This window comes from Myotis brandtii, unplaced genomic scaffold (assembly GCF_000412655.1).
Source record: "Myotis brandtii unplaced genomic scaffold, ASM41265v1 scaffold140, whole genome shotgun sequence".
Taxonomy (NCBI): domain Eukaryota; kingdom Metazoa; phylum Chordata; class Mammalia; order Chiroptera; family Vespertilionidae; genus Myotis; species Myotis brandtii.
In genome coordinates, this window is record NW_005355000.1 from 1,896,306 (window position 1) to 1,915,533 (window position 19,228).

The following is a 19,228-nucleotide window of genomic DNA, read 5'->3' on the forward strand; positions in this document are numbered from 1 at the left end:
TCTCACGAGCTTGCTGTACATTCATCTTCTTGAGAAAAGGAAAGCAAAACCTTGTGTTCTATTGCACAAATCGACCATTTGCTCCAAGAAACCCGTGCCTCGCAGGACCGGCCCAGCCTGGGTTATTTGCTGGACAGGATGTGGGAATTGGAATGAGTAGGTCTCTCTCTCTCTCTCTCTCCCCTGTCCCTCACCCCCCCACCCCAACACACACACACACACACACACACACACACACACTGCTGGTGAATCTCTGGCTCCCTGAGGAATTCTGGCAGATTCTCAGCCTGGCTGCAGATGATGGTCGGGATCTGTTTATTCAGGTGGAGATCGGATAAAAAAACAACAGTGGCCCAGTGTCGGGATAAACAGCCTGCGCCAGGCGGGGTCAACCCCTCCAAAGTCAGGACTGAGCTGTGGCAACCACCCTCCCAGCCATTCACTTCCTTTAGCTCCCCCTCCCCTCAGGGTCTTCAATGAACCGCCCTGATTAACTCCTTGCAGAGGGAACGTGGCCTCACGGGCCCAGGCAGCTTGAGGCAGCAGACCCCGCTTGGCCCTCCCACCGCCGTCGGCTTATGCACATCCATTCGGCCCAAGACCCTGAGTGAAGACACCTGCGTGGGGAAGGGCCGGCCCCAGGGCTCTGGAAGTCTAGAGTGACCCAACCTGGGAGTGGCTACAAGTCATCAGCGTCCAATCCAAGCCAGCAGCGTCTGCATTCCATTTTCAGATGCACAAACAACAAACAAAGCCAAAACCTCTTACAGAAGTGCACACTGTGAGTGAAGAAAGCCAATCAGAAAAGGCTGCTACTGTCTGACTCCAAATCAGTGCCATTCTGGAAGCGGCGGAACTAGGGGGGCAGGAAGAAGACCAGTGACTGCCAGCGGCTTGGGGACGGAGAGGATGGAGAGCACAGGGATCTTCGGACAGTGACAGTATTCTGGGTGACACCCTGAGCGAGGGCACATGTCATTAAACACTGCGGAAGCCCACAGAATGTGCAACACAAACAGTGAACCCTAATGTAAACTGTGGGCTTTGTTAATGATAATGTGCTATTGGCCCATCAATTGTGACAAATGCACCCCCCCTAATGCAAAATGTTAGTAAGAGTGGAGCCTGGAGGAGGGATATGGGAAGTCTCTGTACTTTCCACTCTCTTTCTGTAAACCCCAAGCTGCTCTAAAAGTCTATTAAGTATAAACAGCCCATGGGTGCCCCGCAGCTGAACTGGACTCCCCCGATTCCTCCTCAGTGACTGTCTGCAAGGCCCTGTGTCTGGTTGCTCGGCTCTGAGAGGAGGCAAGGAGGAGAGCCCACCCACCTAACCCCAATCTAGCGCACAGATCGCCCCAGACTCGGGGCTGAACTGCTGTTCCTGCTAGCAGAGAACAGGGCCAGGTGGAGGGAAGGCGGCCATCAGGAACAGGGGGCAGGAGAGCCCCTGATGGCCTGGCTCCACCCCCAGACACTGTCAGCAGGTGTGCGCACAGCCCTCCAGCGGGCATGAGGAAGCTGCAAGGGGTGGTTCTCCTCACTCTGCACAGGCAGGTCAGGTGGCAGAGCCCTACCCACCGTGACAGGACAGCAGGCACCCTCTCTCTCCCAGTCTATACCTCTTGGCAAGCTGAGCAGGGTGGGGGTGAGGCAGGGTCACCCAGGAATCCCAGGCCAACAGGCTCTGTCGTCAGGGCCAGTGGATCCTGCCCCTCGTAGACCTACCACCAGGACTTGAGTAAATGGAACCACCTCACCCAAAATTTCCCAGTGAAGCATAACCTCCCCAGCCCCCCTCACACGTCAGCCTCGGACTCAGGTGCTCGGAGTGTCCAGCGCAGGCTCCAGCGAAGGCAGGACGCGGGCTGGTCGGTCCACCTGACTGCCTCCCTCTCAGACGTCGGCGGGCAAGGTAGGTAGGCTGAGGCCTCAAGTCTAACCTGTCACTGCCCACCAGCAGCCAGCTGGCTTAGCTCACAATACGAACACTGCTCTCCAACACAGTGTGATGGAGACAGATTTCCCCCATCATGTGGCATGTTATTTTATGTGCTTATCAATCAGGTAAATAAGTTGGATAGCTATTTCACAAAGCAGTTAGCACAAACTTGGATACTGAACTGTGGGCCCGGATCCTTGTGTTCAGTCGCAAGGCGAGGGCTTCCCAGTGGGCACAGCCGAGGGGCCTGTCTTTCAGGGCTGCCCACAGGGTGGGCCCCGCACTCATTCACGGCAGGGACAGCTGGCTTCCAGAGGCTCCTGGGCCCCTGCACCCACACAGCCAGCTCCAGGTGTGAGCACACCTGAGGCCTGCGTGGCTGAAGCCTGGAAGGGAGGTCGGGCCTCTGCAGCAGCCTGAAGTTTCAACGCCAGAGTCGGTGGCAGGGGTCGTGGACCCTCCCAAGAAGCTCCAACTTGCCACTCAGCCACCAAGGAGGCACATCCCTTCCCTCTTGGCAGAAACGGTAGCTGGAGTAGCAGGAGCCATAACAGCAGGAACAGTGGTCTCACATCTAACATGTCACTGCACCAGCAGCCAGGCTCTGGCTCAGCTCACTGGTCCTCGTGACAGCCTGCGAGGAGGGCATCCTTATCATCCCATTTCACAGAGGGGCATGCCGAGGCCAGGCAGGCTAATGCAGCAGCAAGCAGCAGCTGGGACCCTTACCCCGCACCTTGGGACGTGGAATGCCTCATCGCGGAAGTGGCGGAAGAACCCCTGAAGAGAGCTTCTCTGGACAGCACCCCCTACCCCCCGGCACACGCCCTCAGACGTTGCACAGCGGCTGCAGAGCTCAGCCAGACCGCCCGCCCCTACACATATTTAAGATGACTGGCGTGGTCTCCAAACAGGGAAGTGAGAGTGTCAGTGAGTACGACAGAACAGAGCTGGGCTTTCTCAGGGAGCAGAGACTCTGTTCACCCCTTACTGCCTACCAGCCAGAGAAGGCACTGCCAACCCACACTCAGAGGTAAGGCCCGATCTGGGGTCACCCAGCTAATCTGGATGCAAGCCCAGGTACCCTGACTCTAGGCCAGTGATGGCGAACCTATGACACGCGAACTCATTTTTTTGGTTGATTTTTCTTTGTTAAATGGCATTTAAATATATAAAATAAATATCAAAAATGTAAGTATTTGTTTTACTATGGTTGCAAATATCAAAAAAATTTCTATATGTGACACGGCACCAGAGTTAAGTTAGGGTTTTTCAAACTGCTGACACGCAGAGCTCAAAAGGTTTGCCATCACTGCTCTAGGCTGTGCCCTCTCTGGAAGGACAGACATAAGAAGTTGTATCAGATGGCCACTGGCTATGAAGACAGAGACGAGAAGCGGGTGCAGGTGCCCCTGATATTCCCGAGGGGGGGGGGGGCACTGGCACACTCCCTGCACCTCCCAGGCCAGTTTCCCGGCAGCTCTGATGCCAGCAGAGGACAAAGCTGCTCGCACTTGGCTGCAGCCTCCCAGACAAGAGCCTCCCCCTCTGGGGAGAGATGCCACTGATGCGCCTTTAAAAATAAAACCGGGCCTGCTTCCTCCCCATCTGGAAGACTTCTGATCTCCTGATCACATGATTTAGGATATCTCTTAACCATGCAACTTCCCAAGCCTGCAGCACACGCTCGGGCTGCACTTTGGGAGCTGAGGACGTGTATGGTTGGGATTAAGCAGCTGGCACTTTAATGGGTCCTTCTTATCCGTCCTGAAGAGGGTAGGACCTGCTGGCACATCCAAGTGGCCCATCTCCAGCACCCAGCCCACACCAGTGCCACGCCCTCCCCGCATCTTGTCCTTTCTGGGTTCCTAAGGACCCAACACTTGCTCTGTTTCTCAAAACCACAGGCTTCCATTTTTTTCTCTCGGTTTTGGATTTTAAAAAACATATCATCATGGGCCTAAGCATAAAATGTAAACTACAGACTTTCAGAAAAAACGAAGGAGAACCTCAGGGGCTCTACAGCAAGGCCCAGGTCTCAGACCTGACAGACTTCACGAATTCAAAGCACCTCCTCTGTGGGAGATGCTGTAAGATAAAAGCAGCTGCCGACGACGGAAGACACACTTTCAAATGACATGCCCAGCACAGAACAGGATCTAGAATACACAAAGAAAGAACTCTCAAAACGTACAAAACTGAACAACCCAGTTAGGAAATGGGCAAAAGACATACACAGACATTTCATCAAAAAGAATATGGAGGAGAGGAGCAAAAAAAAAAAAAAATGCAAGTCTTGGGGAAAAAAAAAAAGAATATGCAGATGGCAAGTAAGTGCATAAAAAGATGCTCCGCGTCACCAGCCACTAGGGAAGGCCAACTAAACCACAGCAGCATCACTGCACACCTCCCGGGAGACCCAGAGCAAAACCCCGGCCACACCAGCGGGCCCAGGACGCCCCCAGTGCCAGTGGGAACCTGAGGCTGGGCAGCACGTGGAAACGTGTGGCCATTTCTTAAAAAACTAAACACACAACTGCCATACAATGCAGCAACGGTACTCTAGGGCACTTATCCCAGAGAACTGAAAACTTACGTTCACACAAAAACACATACATGATCGCTCACAGCAGCATTATTCCTAACAGCCAAAATCTGGAAACACCCCAGATGTCAACAGGCAAATGATTAAACCAAATGTGGTCTATACATAGCACAATCCCAAAGCCAACCCTCAAACCAGTCCCAAAAGGCTACATGCTGTATGACTCCATTTATATAACATTCTTTAAAAGAAGAATAAGTGGAGAGCATGTTCGAGATTGCCAAGGGAGCAGGCAGGGGAAGTGGGTGTGGCTAGGAAAAGGCTGCAGGAGGGCTCTGTAGGGGGGGCGGCGGGGAATGGTCTGCATCTTGAGTGTATCAACGTCAATATCCTGGTTATGAAAAGTTCTGCAAAGATGCTGCCCTTTGTGGAAAGCTGGGTTAAGAGTGTACGGGGGTCTCTGCATTATTTTTTATAATTGCATGTGAATCTATAGTTACCTCAAAATGAAAAGTTTAATTAAAACAACAAAGAAATCACAGTGGACTCAGATAAAGGACCTGGTGGGATTCACGTGGACTCAGCCAACCTGCTGCTTCATTTGGTTTCCAGCTTTCCCTTCGAACGTGCAGACCCCTCCCCGGCCCCCCACCCCCACCCCAGTGTGACTCAGTGCTGGGGCCAAGCACCAAACACTGCTGGGCTCTCCATCAAGGGGTGTGCAGGCCTTGTTAATTACCTCCCACCTTCAGGAAGTGAGAAAGGGGTTGCAGATAAAGCTTATTAGACGGGCGTGGCCCTGCCAGGTGTGTCAGGAGTTGCCCTGCTGTTCTGTGCCCTGCACCCTGCACCAGCAGCACCTGGCCAGCAGGAGGGCTCGTGGGGCATCCAAGCCTAGGTGGTCAGACACAGGTCAGCTTGCACTGCCGGGCACGAGGTTCCCAGAGCGCCGTCCCTGGAACACTAGCCATGGGCAGAGTTCCATGGGAAGGTTCTGCAACAGAGGCTTATATCCTCCCTGTGGGCCCGTGTGGATGCCAAAGCAGGTCAGCCAAAGAAAGTGATGAGGACTCAATAAAGATACCTTTCCTCCTGCTCGGTTCTGCACTTGCTAAGCTTACGTGACCACAAGGCCCCCTTTTCACGAAGTAACTGTTAACATCGCACAGAACAAGAGCTCCAGGAAGCTCACTTTATGTGGGGACACCATGCTTCACCCTGATTATTAAAGGCTCTGACATGTCCTGTAACGAAGAAGGTTGCTCATCTTTAACGCTGGGCTTTCTGAACTGTCTGACCACATTTGAGAAGTAGTCAGAACAGGCTGGGCACAGTGAGGGAGCTGCAATGACTACTCATCTTCACTTCAAAGTGAAGTATTTCAATCAATACTTCTGCAAACCACCTGCTGGCCCCTCACAGGCGAGCAGAGGACCCCCCTCCCACTCCCCACTTCCGCCAGGGGAAGGGCTTAGAAAGCAGCTAGGAGGAAGCAGCAGGATAGGATTCAAACCTGGATAATGGGGCCCCAGGGCCCACACTCCTCCCCCTAAGCCACATGGGGCAGTTTCTACTGCTTTCTCTCCTATAAACACCTGCCTAACTTTTCAACAAATCAAGAAAAGCAAGTCCCGTCTCTTGTCTGAAGAGCCATGCCCTCTAGGAGCCCCCAACAGACGATTTCTGCTATTACTTGTCCCAAGTCTGTCCACTCACCTTGACAATAAATGTCTAAAACTATCCAATACCTGCCCTGTACTCCACCATCACGTATCTTGGATGGACCCATTCATTTAGTGAATTTATTTATTCATTCAAACATGTATGGGATGTCTGTCATGTGCAGCTGCTGTAAGAAAAAGCAAACTTGACTGCAGTGAGCTCGTTCCCCTCACCCCGCCCCCAATGCCCCAAAACGCACGCTCGAGTCAAGGAGACAGGAAAAGACAGATGTGATGGGCACGTGGACAGATGGGGACAATGCTGTGGGGGAAGCAGGCGACGAGGACAGCCAACCACACCAAGGTAGCAGCACTGGGATCGAGAGACAAGTCGGCGTGGGCTTTCATTCTGGGCGTTTGCTGTAAAGTTCAAGCCAAGAGGAAAAGGAACAGCCAGCTCTGAAAGGGCCGAGACTTCCTCCACAGGTGCGGGGAAGCCACCGAGGGGTCCTCCACTCCCCTCCTCACCAAGCACTGGCTGGGGGCCAGGCGAGGCAGGACTTCCCTGGGGGCTGGACGTGGAGGGATGACATCAGAGTTCTCCAGGAGACACGGGAGGAGGAGCAGAGCCAAGCCTGGGCGCCTTCGGAGCGGAGGCCATGAGGACCCTTTAGCGAGGGGGTGCCTGCCCCAGGCTGTCAGGAACAAGAGCTGCCAGGATGCTAACTCCTATGTCATCTAAGCCAACTTCTCAACTCTGGTGCACACAGGGCAGCGGGCCCATAAGACAGAACTCACAAGCATCTAAGCCTCTACCAGAAACCCAGGGCTCACAGCCAGTGGGTCCCCCACAACAGCCGTTCTCAGCCGAAGATGAACAAGGAACACCCGGCCCCCCAGTCTACAGGAGGGGCAGTGGCCCTGGGTATTCTTGACCCTGGTTAAATGTGGCCGAAGGGCACCAGCCCTTTCCTTCCCGCTGAGACAGAAGAGACAGAAGAGGGGATGGAGCAAGTCCTATGCTGGGTGTGTGTCAGGAGGAAGCTGAGAGGCGGACCTGACTCCTCTCTGGACACTGCTGTGCCGAGAAGGGAGGCCACGCGCACTGGGGAGCAGGGGTTCCTCCCACTCCCGGCACCACCTCCTCCCTGCAGAGCCACCCACATTCTGGGATCAAGTAGGATGCACTTGTGGGGCGATGTCCTAAGAGGAGAACGGTGAGTGACCCCTACACACACCAACAGCCAGCTTGACATGGGCAAAGGATGGAGCAAGATTCTCTGCTGAAAATCCCACGAGGGGGCGGCCATGTGAGAGGCAGGCAGGCTCCCGCCTTCCCAGCAGTGACCCACGAGGCCACGAGGCAGGAGAGCAAGCCGTGACCTCATCTGGGAAATGGACCCGCTGATGCCCAACGTACAGCAGCCTGTTTCCTGGATCTGTTTCCCTGGACAACAGACTGGACTTCTCAGGAGCTAGAGCTTTATTTCAGGGACCAGGGGAAGTGAAGACAGGCATTAGACTCTTACTCAGAACCTCGGAATTGCCGGAGAATCACCAAATCAGAGCTCCTGTTAACACACACTAGAGGATGAAGGAGGGGACGGCCAGCCTGACCCACAAGGAGCCCCGCGTGGTGAAAGGGTTTATCACCTGCTGTCGGCAAGGGCGGGGGCAGGGGCCGTCCAGGGCCAGGCCTCACTGATGCCCAGAACCAAGCAACAGTTGCCAGGCAGAAGAACATCAGCTTGTATGCTGATAAGCACTGTTCTTTCCACTTATAAAAAGAACACACTTAATTTCGAGAAAATGCCACGTCACATTCTAAAACATACAAAGGCTTTTTTTTTACTCATTTCCAAAATGTTAGTTACTCTTTGTGACTCATCTAAAGTCCAATTCCAAACATAAACCTCGCAATATTACCTAAATCAATGTTAGCACTAGTCTTTTACTAAATCACAATGCAACTTTTGTGTGGGATTAGAGGGGACTTGCACTTTCCACAGCATATATTTACATATACTCTCTCTTTTTTTTCAAAGAGCTAAAATCTCACTTTCAAAAAAAATTTTTTTTAAAGCTTTTTAAAGAGCCTGAAGTTAGTTTTGCCTGTCGTTTCACTGTGATGGGACTTCTCTGGTTCCCAGGAGACTGTGTGGGAGGAGCTGGGCCTGACTTTCAGGGGAAGAAAAGACCCGGATTGGACGGCAAACCCATAGTCACGTCTATGATCGCCCAATGAGGTGGTCGTATCCCATCAGACCAAACACCACACAGGCAAAAGCAGTTTCCTTGTATTTCTTTATAGTACTCCTTGGGATTTAAAAAAAAATTTTAATTATATATATTTTTTATTGCTGATAGTATTACAGATGTCCTAGCATTTTAAGTGGCTAACTTCACGGGGTCTTCCAATTAAATCAGTGGTGAAAGAGGCAACTACCACCTCTAAAGCGGCCCTCAGACCATCAGGGCCGGGAAGGCCAGCTTCAGTGTTGACTTCCCTCCAGTGGAGAGAAAAGGAGGGGTGAGCCAGGTCACTGAGTGGCAGGTATGAAAGGAGAGGGAAGAACTGGAGGACGATACTTCTCACCTGCAATCACCCAACTGTGGCTCATTACAGCTGCTGGCTGCACACTGAAATGACCTGTGCCCAGTGCTCCTCCTGCAAAAGGCCCCCTGCCCCCTGATTTGGTCTAATTGGCATGGAATTTGCCTGGGCATCTAGGTTTTTTAAACCCCCAGGTCACTCTACGATGCAGCCGAGGATGAGAGCCACTACTTAATACTTGCTCAGTGTTTTGCTGCTGCTGCACCTACCCCAGGTAGAGGTGACGAGAAAAGAGGGGAGAAATGAACCCCACTGCTCTGGGCAAAGCTCCCACAACATGCGTTGTGCACACACACGTGGGATTACCAGCAACTTCCACTGGCTCACACACCAGCTACATGGGTGTCTGCAGGGAAGGGCCATGTCCAGGGGATGTCAATAGCCTCTTGCTTCCATGTGGAGACACCAAACCCCTCAGGACACAGCAGCCACAGCAGGGCCAGCCCGCCACCCCAGAAGGTGCTGGGACGAGAGTCATCAGTGATTAAAAAAAGTGTCTAGCACTTGGAGCACAATCACTAGGTACCAGAACTGTAGTGAGGACGCATAGTATTTAGTGAATCCTCACAGTCTGCTGTTACCGGCAAATAAGAGAGTTCAGCAAGGGTGATGAAGGCAGAGCCCAACTCCAGATCCAGAACCTTCTCTTAGCCAGTCTGCAGAACCGCCCCCTCCTCATACAACCAATGATGTAGAAATGAGTAAGGTGAAGAGACTCCTTTGTACTTACCTTTTTCCTACAGCCACTTGTTCTTTACAAACTAATTTCACAGCAGCTTGCCAATCATAGAACATTCCTTAGCCCCAGAGCCTCTCCAAGGAGCCAGGTGAGCGGAGACAGTGGGAGCAGAGTGTCCCACACCCCTGCCACCCTACTGGTTGAAGAAGTTGGGAAGAAAAAAAACCCCACAAGTTGGCACCTTCACCTCAGCTCTTTGGGTGGCATCAGGAAGTGAAGAAACGTGGAGAAACTGCCCTTGAAGTGAGGTCTCTAAGGGCACGTAGCCATGTGAAGAGCTGAGGGCACCATCGACCCGTCTGGGCTCTGCAGAGATTGCAGCAAGACAATCTTCCTCACTGTGCCCGGAAGAGACGGGCAGTCACAACCAGCTCAGAATAACTTAGTGGGTGTGATTAGGAGCGAGGGAGCAGCCGATCAACCCTCAGCTCAGGGCTCAGGGGCTCCAGAAGCACCTCCTGCCACTCTGCATCAGCTCATGGAAACCCTACCAAGGCCGCCCACAGTAGGTTCTCGTGAGGCCAACTCTGCAGAGCTGCCCACAACTTGAAGAGACACGTGCTGCCTTTAGGCCTCTCAGCCCTGCTCAGGGCTCCTGCCCCCACAGCACAATTTGATATTCATCACTTGAAATGACAAGACCCTCCGAGGCTCCCAGACCATATGCTTCCAAGAATACAGAGAAATGAGATCAAGACTCAGCTCTGCCACTTCCTGTGTGACCTCCGTCAAGTTTCTTGCCCTCTCTGTGCCTCAGGTGCCTCATGTGTAAAAGGTGTTCAACGACAGACCTGTGTCTCCTGGGATTGCAGAGGTGATCACTGAGGCCCGGGAAGGCACGTGGACCAATGCCTGTCACGTCAGTGTATCTATCACACAAGCTGACCACCGCAATTTTTCAGAGTAAAAGACAGAACCATATGAGACTGCCAATGTTTTGACCCTTTTTGAACTACAAAAAAGGGGCAATTTTCTATGACTTGACTTACTACACAGAGTAGACTATTCTATCTTTGAAAACCCTTGCCTTTGAACAAGCGGGGTGAATCTAATACTCCCTCCAATGGCCAACAACGACAGGAGGAAGGCCCAGCCTAAACGCAAACACATTTCTTCCACTTGGGCTATAAAAGCTGAAAATGGCTCCCAGGTGTGAGCAGACATAACAGGCCCTGCCTTCTTGCAAGGTCGCCGTTCGGGTCAAAGTCAAGCCAGCCATTTTCGGATTAGGTGCACACGCTCACAAGGCTTCCCCAGAGGTACACGGATTAGAGAAGCCACCTGCAGGAAGTAGGCGGGGAGGGAGGAAGTGGTCCCAGTGGGAAGGAGGCTGCTGATGGGGCAGGGCCAGCCCCTTTCACAGGGACTGTGCACTGAGCAGCTCTGCCTGCCCCCATCCTGCTCACGGAGGCACTGCCCTCCCAGACCATGCGGGGTTCGCCAGCATCCTAGTCCCACTGGGTTTGGGTTCTATTTAAAGTTTACGTGGTCACCAAAAAAATTAGGTGGGGGAACCAAACACACGACAAAAACCAACTCTCAACAACAGAACCTAAACTACAAGTTCCCAAAAGCGGCCGTGACCTCCACGCCGACCCCCGCTTCCCCGGCCCTCCCCCTCGGCCGGGCCCTCAGCTGGTGTGCGCCTCACTTTCGCAGCAATGACTTGCAGATGTGCTGCTCCTCTGGCCGACTCACCACCCCCACTCTCCAAGAAGGAGACAGGGAAAGAAAAGGGGAGGAAATGACAAGTCAGGACTGTGTACCTTGGCCCGCGCACGGCAGCGGCGGCGGGAGTGAGCGCCTCACCCGACTTGGCGGAGGCAGGCTGCACCCTGAACCCTGCGAAGTGCCTGGGAGAGAGCCGCTCGCTTTGTAAACTGTGTCCCATGTTCTACTTTGAGGCGCATGTTGGTGCCCAGCATTTGGTAAAGGCTGCAGTGCTAGGAGCCAGGGGTGCTGCTCCCTGACAAGGGAAAGACCGGGTGAAGGGTGCTGTGCTGAGGGTGAAGCAGCGTGTGCCCTCAGCACCCGTGCAGGAGCCCTCCAGCACCCAGCGTGCGGCCATGCGGGCAGAAAAAGGAGGTCAGGGAAGGAGTTTCAGCTGAAAGGCGCTGCAGCTGGGAGCCTGCTGCCTCATTCCCCATGACAGGGTGAGGCGCCCCTCGGACACCACTCCCTGCCCGTGTCTGTCTTACCAAGGCCCGCCTGCTCCTCTTTCTCTAGTGCTGTGGCTCTCAACCTTGGCTACACATTAGAATCACCTGGGAATCTTTTTAAAACCCTGACTTCTGGGCCTCATCCTCCGAAAATTCTGTTTCTTTGTTACTAATGTTGTGGCCTCACCCCATAACAAAGAAACAGAATTTCCAGAGGATGAGCCCAGAAATCAGGATTTTAAAAAGATTCCCAGGTGATTCTAATGTGCAGCCAAGGTTGAGAACCACTGCTCTAGTGCCTGTCTACCAAGGCCTGCCTACTCCTCTCTCTTTCTCTAGTGCGGTGTGGGGGGTGGGAGTGGGGGGCGGTGTCTTAAATAATTTAGTGAGGGTTGGGGCACGTGTGGCCCTAAGTTTTAACCTGGCACAGGATGGGAGAGCTGCGCACCTTTCGGCCACTCCTCTGAACTCCCACCTGGAATAGAGTGGGCCATTCAAGTCGTAGGGGAGACAAAGGTGTGTCTGATAAGGGACCAATCAGCAGGAGGAAGGTAAGGGAGAGTCACCAATACCCCCAGGTAACAGCAGGCCTCCTGCCCCCACGGCTCCCTCCTCCGTAAGAAATGGTAAGGGACTGTGGGGGAGATTTCGTGATCACCAATAAAGAGCACGTTAAGCAGAGACAAATTTATAACAAACCTGGGCCTCACACCCACAGCCACAGCCATATCTGTTCCTTCACACACACACTGCCCACCGCCCACCCTGTGAGCCCCACCGGCCCAAACTACTGCCTATTGCCACACCAGTGACGTTGTAAATTTGGCTACATAGTTTACTGTCCCCCAACACTCACTGGCTTGATAAGAACTTGACACATGAGCCTTGGCCCCAGCCCCAGCCCTGGATGAGCCCAGGCACTGGTTCTCAAGGTGAGAGGGGGTGCCCAGATCAGCAGCAGCAGCATCGCCTGGGAACTTGTGGGCAAAGGAAATTCTCAAGTTGCATCCCAGTTTTGAAACTGGGGCTGGGCCCAGCCATCTGTGTCCCAGCAAGCCTTCCAGTTGCTTCTGATGGGTGGCCCAGTGTGAGAACCACACAGGTGACGAAGAAGCCACAGTCTCCCAAGGAATGGGTATCATGTTTTATCCAGAGGAAAGAATCTGCTCAAACCAACAAAAATCTGGGCAAACAAGGCAAAAGTGAGCACATCAGTGAAGACCAGGAGAGCAGCCGCAGCCCATTCATGCTGCTCGCTGATGTGCTATCAGCTCACACGGCCACGCTGCCCGTCAGTGTCTGGGGGCCCGACGGGGTTCAGGAGCTCAAGGAACAAGGGCATTCGCGTGAACGTGACTTGGGCTTCTGAAACCCAACTTTGTTCAATTTCTTCCCAAATGTGTCAGTCACTGTTAGCGCAACGCTCTTGATGAGCGTGTGTGAAATGTCGCAGAGACGATGAGGCGCCGAGGGCCCAGCGAGGGTTCACTTTGAGAGCCACTCAGACACAGGCCCCTTCACCAACAGGCTAAGCTGGGTTCTGAGCTGAAGACGCCTCTGAAACAGAATGGGGTCCGGGCTGCCCATTTCCACCTTGTCTACCACCAAGATGACTCTGTCCACAATTGCACTGATGATTAGTGGCTGGTCCAGCAAATTGGCCCCTGTCCCCCGGGGGAGAGCTGCTCTGTCCAGCTCACCGGGTACACACACCTACAGTCCCCATGAGTGCAGCTATGTATCCATTTGCAAAGAGCTTCACCATCCAAGATCACACTCAACATTTTTAGACGCATTATTTCCTACTTCTGGGAATAAACATTGTGTGTAAAAAACATTTCAATTCTCTATTTTGTCTGCAAATGATGACTTTCCTCCAGGGGAGGTAACACAGAGCAAGTTGTAAGGGGAGCTTGGTGAAGAGACAGACAAGAGGCCTCACCCTAGCTCCTATGGGAGACTGCATCTGCCCTACACCCCCGCACCCCCACTCAAACACAAGCACACATGACACACTCACAGTTTCAGGGATGCCCAGCAACTCTTTATTGCTCCGTGTAATTCCACCTGTGCTTACTCCTGATTACCAAAGGCCTCAGCAGCGTCCCGAGCCAACCCTAACTTTCGGCATTCAATTCTCGGTCCCCCCCCCCCCCCTTCCCAAACCCCCCCCCCCGCTTGCTCTCGGGCTCTGGAGGGAGGGCCAGTGAGCAGCGGCGGCAGGTCCTCAGTGCCCGCTCTTTAATTACGCTTTGATGTGAATCGATCTTCGTATTAATGAGCTGTAAAGAAGACTGATTTGGCCCCGCTTTTTCAGAGTCTTGTGAGGCCCACGGGGAGTTAAGGGTTGTTATTGATTTTACTTCCCAGCAGAGCCAGGAAGAGCCTCCATCCTTCACGGCCTCCGGCCCAGTCAACTCCACCCGCAGCTCCGAGTGGGGTCACAGACAGGACACCAGGTTTCATTCCTTCTAGGTTCTACTCTCCAGAAGTTACAATAACGAGATGTTAGATATTCCATCACTTTTATTTAGTCAGTTTTTCTTCAGCTAAGAGGTCACAAGAAAACATATAACTGTGTGGTCAAATCTACCGCTGATAGTTTTATTTAAATTATGTATATTCTAAGTCTTCCAGGTCTATTTGCTAACACAAGAGAAAAATACTTCCCTTTAAAAAAAAATAGTTTCCGGTTAGTGGTTTCCAGGGGACTGGAGGGGAGGGGGCGGGAAAGTGATTGCTCACAGAGCATGGGCTTGGTTTTGGGGTGATGACAACATTCTGGAATTAGATAGCGGTGATGATTGCACAACCTGGAGAATGTACTAAAAGTCGTTGAACTATGCACTTTAAAATGTTTAAAATGGTGTTTTATGTTATGTTTTATCTCAATAAAAAATGGTTTTCAATGTTTCCCCCCAAGATTAGAAGAGGTATTTTGATGTGCTTTCACATACAATATAAACCTACGGAATTTTAGTAGAACTATTGCAAAGTTACAAGTATTTGTGTGCAAAGAGACTCTGCCTAGACCCCTAGTTGGTCTGGGCCAAAGGCAGACAGTGAACAGGCCATGGTGAAGACAGGCCTGAAACGCACCAACACCTGGAAGTTCATGGACGCGGCCAGGCGCCGCATGGGAAACGCTCCAGCGCCACGCGGCGACCAAGCTGCTGCATGCAGACTAGGTCCCGTCTCCGCAGCTTCCGACTCCCAGGACTGAAAACCACCTCCTCTGTGACCAACCTTCTCCACACCACAAGCGCAGCAACGCCACAGGGAAAACGGGCATTTTCCTTCCCCGGAAATGCCGCTCCTGCATCACACAAAACGTCCGTTGCCTTGGGAATCGTAACTTGAGTTTCCTGGACTTCAAATTAAAAAACAACTCTCAAATGAAAATCTAATGGCAGATTCTGCCCCCACTTAACAAAAGTCTGTTGCTTTTTCTGAGAACTATCTCCCTACTCCAACCCAATCCTATGAAAAGCTGTCCTTGAGTTCAGTGCTTTTCTATCATTAAGGACAAATGGCTTCGGATTGTCCTCAGAACACAGGAAATAAATCTGCTCTGTGACAAACACTTTAACTGCATTAGATTCCTTTAATCAGAACGTAGTAACCAAATGAAATTTTATTGAATGACTCCAGTTCCCCCAGATAGTGAAAAACTGACTTGAAGCCCTGAGAGTAAAGCCAGAGGCAAAACACACCCTATTCCCATGAGGCCCTCCCAACTCTGACCCAGCGAAGGGGACCCTGGTGCCGGGAGCAGGGAGAGGGCACTCAGACTCCGGGCAGGAAACTGAGCACAGAGTGAAGAGCTGCCTCCCACAGGCAAAGCTGTCTGAGCTGACCGCCAGGAAGCAGCGAAGGTGGCTACAAGTCAGCAAGCTCCGTAGTATTTCTTTTGTGACATTATTGCCCAACTCTTGTTTCCAAGTCACAGAAGAAATTTGAAAACTGTGTTGCAGCCTTCATTCAGCAAAGAGACTAAAGTTATTTGTCCCAGGTCACATCATCGGAAACAGAGCTGGATATGTGCCCAGTCCACCCTTCTCCCTAATGCACCTGCCTGTCAACCCTTGAACAACGCAGGGGTTAGGGAACACCAAACGCCACCACCATGCAGTTGAAAAATCTACGTATAGCTACAGTCACCCCTAGGTGTCCACAGAGAATTGGTTCCAGGACTCCCCACAGATACCAAAATCCAAAGATGCTCAAGTCTCTGATATAAAACGCAGAGATCAATGCTGAGTCAGCCCTCCACATTCTCGGATCCCCAACAGCAGACCGAAAATATTGTCTTTGATCTGCCGTTGGAGAACCCATAGATGGAAAACCCACAGGTATGGAGGGCTGACTGCTCTCTGAAAAGAATCTACAGATAAGTGGACCTGCAGTTTACACCGGGGGTTCAAGGGTCAGCGGTACACCTGTCCTAACAAGTTGTCCTGGTCCCTCTGACTGTGACGGCCTCGACCATCGAGTCCCTTTGCACGTGGTTATTACTATTCTCACCTTCTGCCTGGCCCCCAGGGGAGAGGAGACAGGAATGAGAATCTGGAGATTAAGGACTGTCAGTGTGAACACTGACTGAGCTCACTGACCCACACATTTTCAGACATATCAGGGGCTGCCCACATGGGATGGCGCTGAATCCTCTCCAAGTCGCCCTTTGACTGCCCCTGGGCCCCAGGTGCAGAGGCACAGAAGTGCAGACAAAAAGACTGTTGAACACGTGACACCTTTTGCTTCTACGGTTCTGAAAACCCAGATACGTCAGTAAAACATGGTCTTCGAAGCCTACGGCTGGAGTCACCACGTGGCCAGAGATGCCCGGCACTTTGCCTTCCCGCGTCACGGGGGAAAGAAACACCCACCAAGGGCCGTCCTCCGCTGGGCGCACTTGGGAAATACAGGATGACAGCAAAACTATGGATGATCCTGCTACCCAGGCGCCATGCGGCTAACCTAACTTGGCAGGACAACATCCAAGAGCAGGGGACACAAGACCCTCAGAGAAAAGCAGGTAGAGACCCTCCAATTCTGCAGTTTCAGAGAAATCACTGGCCCAGTCCGATGGACACCAGCTTCGGGCCAGAGAGGTGGCTGCCAACGCAACCTGCATTTTCCAAACTCAATCAAAACCAGAGGGACTCCTCACGCCGCGCCCCCCCCCGCCCCCGCCCCGCTTTACATATTTTAACGCCGTCTAATGGAATAGCAGGAACAAGGCCAACCGGCCCCACTGCTCCTGACACTTGGGCCAAGAAACAGAAATGTATTTTTAGTCAGCAGAGCAAGGCGTGATACACAGGCCCGGGTGGGGGTGGGGGGGTCCTGCCCATCTCTGGCCTGAGGTGGTTCAGAGTCACCTGCCACCACACTCCTGCAACCAGTGCATGGGGGCAGAACAGGCATTTGAGGGCAGTCTCAGTTCCACCACTCAGTTTTGCAACTTTCAGGAACTCAGGGAGCCTCAGTTTCCTGTTGGTAACACAAAGGTGTTCTCTGTGGCCCTGGCTTCCCACCAAGCCAGGAGCAAGCGGAGTGGAGACAGTGCTTCTGACCTAGAATGAGTGGGCAATGACCAAGGGACCTTGTCAAAGTGGCTTCTGACCCAGTAGGGCTGGGATGAGGCCTGAGACTCTGAATTTCTAAGGAGCTTGGCACTGATGACACTGTTGATCCAGAAACCATACTTCATTTTTTTTAAGAGAGAGAAGGACAGGGAGAGAGAGGGAAACACTGATGTGAGAAACATTAACTGGCTGCCTCCTGCACACCCCCTACTGGGGATCATGCCCACAACCCCGGCACGTGCCCTGACCGAATCAAACTGGTGACCTTTTACTACATAGAATGATGCTCACACTTTAAGCAGCATCTTCCACTGCTCTGCTCTATGAACAGGAGAGCCACAGAGAGGAGAAACTTATTTAACTTCAGCAGCAACTGAATGCCTTCCAGACACTGGGCACTCAGGCTAAAGGGGACAAAAAGAAGAGTCGGACCTTTGTCAGGGGCAAAGGGCCACAGCCTTCCTTCCGGCCCTTCCCTGGGACAGGACTGGCCCATACATCCTGTGGCCCAAAGGTGAGCTCCTGCCAGACATGGGGCCATGTGACAACTAGCCACCAGCGAGAAGCAGCAGCCGCCATCTGTCAAACCTACTATGTGTTGTGCACAAAGCCAGGAGTTTCACGGACATTCCACTCCCCTCTGGCTTGGTCTCATGTGCCCGGTGTGTAAAACAGATCAAGGACACATTCTGTAAATGAGGTTCAAAGAGATGACGTTGTCCAGGACACAGAGCTGGGTCAAAACTCTAACCCTGTTCCACACCCAGGGTCTTGAAAGAGTGAAGCCCAAGGCGGTGTTTTGCAAGGCTGGGGCACCTCCTGAACACAGGGCCTGCTCCCAGCAGAAGCCGGAGATGTGCACACTACACCCGCATCCCCCGATGGTGCCTTCCTGCCAAGTCCCTGTGCTCAGTCTGCCAAGCCACGGTGTCAAGACGCATACAGGTGAGCAAACGAATTACAACGCCAGAAAAATCAAAATCAAATAAAAATATGCAGGGCTGGCGGGAAACAGGAAACGCATCCTGCAGAGCAAGGTGCTCTGCTGAACCTGCCCGAGATCTGGTCGAGAAAGTTGTTGGGTCACGTGGGGTTCATCCGGAAAGATTTCTGGGTGTGTCCAAAACCAGCCCCGCCCCCTGGCTGAAGGGGAGCAGAGGTCTCAGCCGCTCCAACAGCAGCCCTGGGGCCTCCTTCCTTTCCTCCTCATTCAGGGCCCTTTGTACCGGTTCATTCCCAGTGTGCTGTCTATGATAATCAGCAGGCTGCCGCTGTCCCACACCTGACAACAGCTAATTCCTTACTTTCATGTTGATTTCAGGGCCTGGGTACTTTCTTTTCTAAAGCCATAAAAGTGAGCTGAACCACGTTCCCAAGTTCACTGCACCAAGGTGAGCTCGCAGTATGTGACTCACAGCTTCCTCTAGCCAGTGTACTCACCCAACAGTGGCTTCACCTCTAGGACCAAAAAGTTTAATTCCATGTACCTCTGGGCATTAAAGAAACTAATTTCTCCCCAAATTAGAAATGAGGTAAAACTCAGGTTTTAATTCTCATAAATCCCAAAACAGCAAGCAAGGCATCTATCATAATCATTAGGGCTACCAGAAGAAAAGCTGTTCTTTACCAGCAAGTACAGTTTCCCACCACCGAATGTCAGCTAGGTAACACCACAGCCTTACACCCAGCCAGGCCCCAAGGCACCACTTACAGAAAGAGAGACACGATGTTCGAGGAAGCAGCACCGAGGGACGGTATGGCTGTCAACTCGTTGTTATTGAGATACCTGTAACAACACACAAAAAAACAATCACTTGTGTTGTTTAAATTAGTAGTTTCAAAACATGTACTAACAAGGGCAATCAGAAAACAGTGCTCAGTTACCATGGAAATTCTGAATATTAGATGAAAAATTTTAAAGCAAGTTCTTAGAGGGAGCGAAGTCCGTGAGGTCACAAATACTACCTATCACATCCATGA

At 52.3% G+C, this 19,228-nt stretch overlaps 1 protein-coding gene across 1 annotated transcript in view; it reads right to left on the bottom strand.

Annotated features, from left to right (window-relative positions):
• The window catches only part of LRIG1 (leucine-rich repeats and immunoglobulin-like domains 1), a 75,099-nt gene that overhangs the window by 39,387 nt on the left and 16,484 nt on the right, over window positions 1–19,228 (bottom strand). The window contains exon 4 of the mRNA XM_014535240.1: window positions 18,960–19,034. Within this exon, the coding sequence (XP_014390726.1) occupies window positions 18,960–19,034 (75 nt within the window). The remainder of the gene's footprint in view (window positions 1–18,959; window positions 19,035–19,228) is intronic.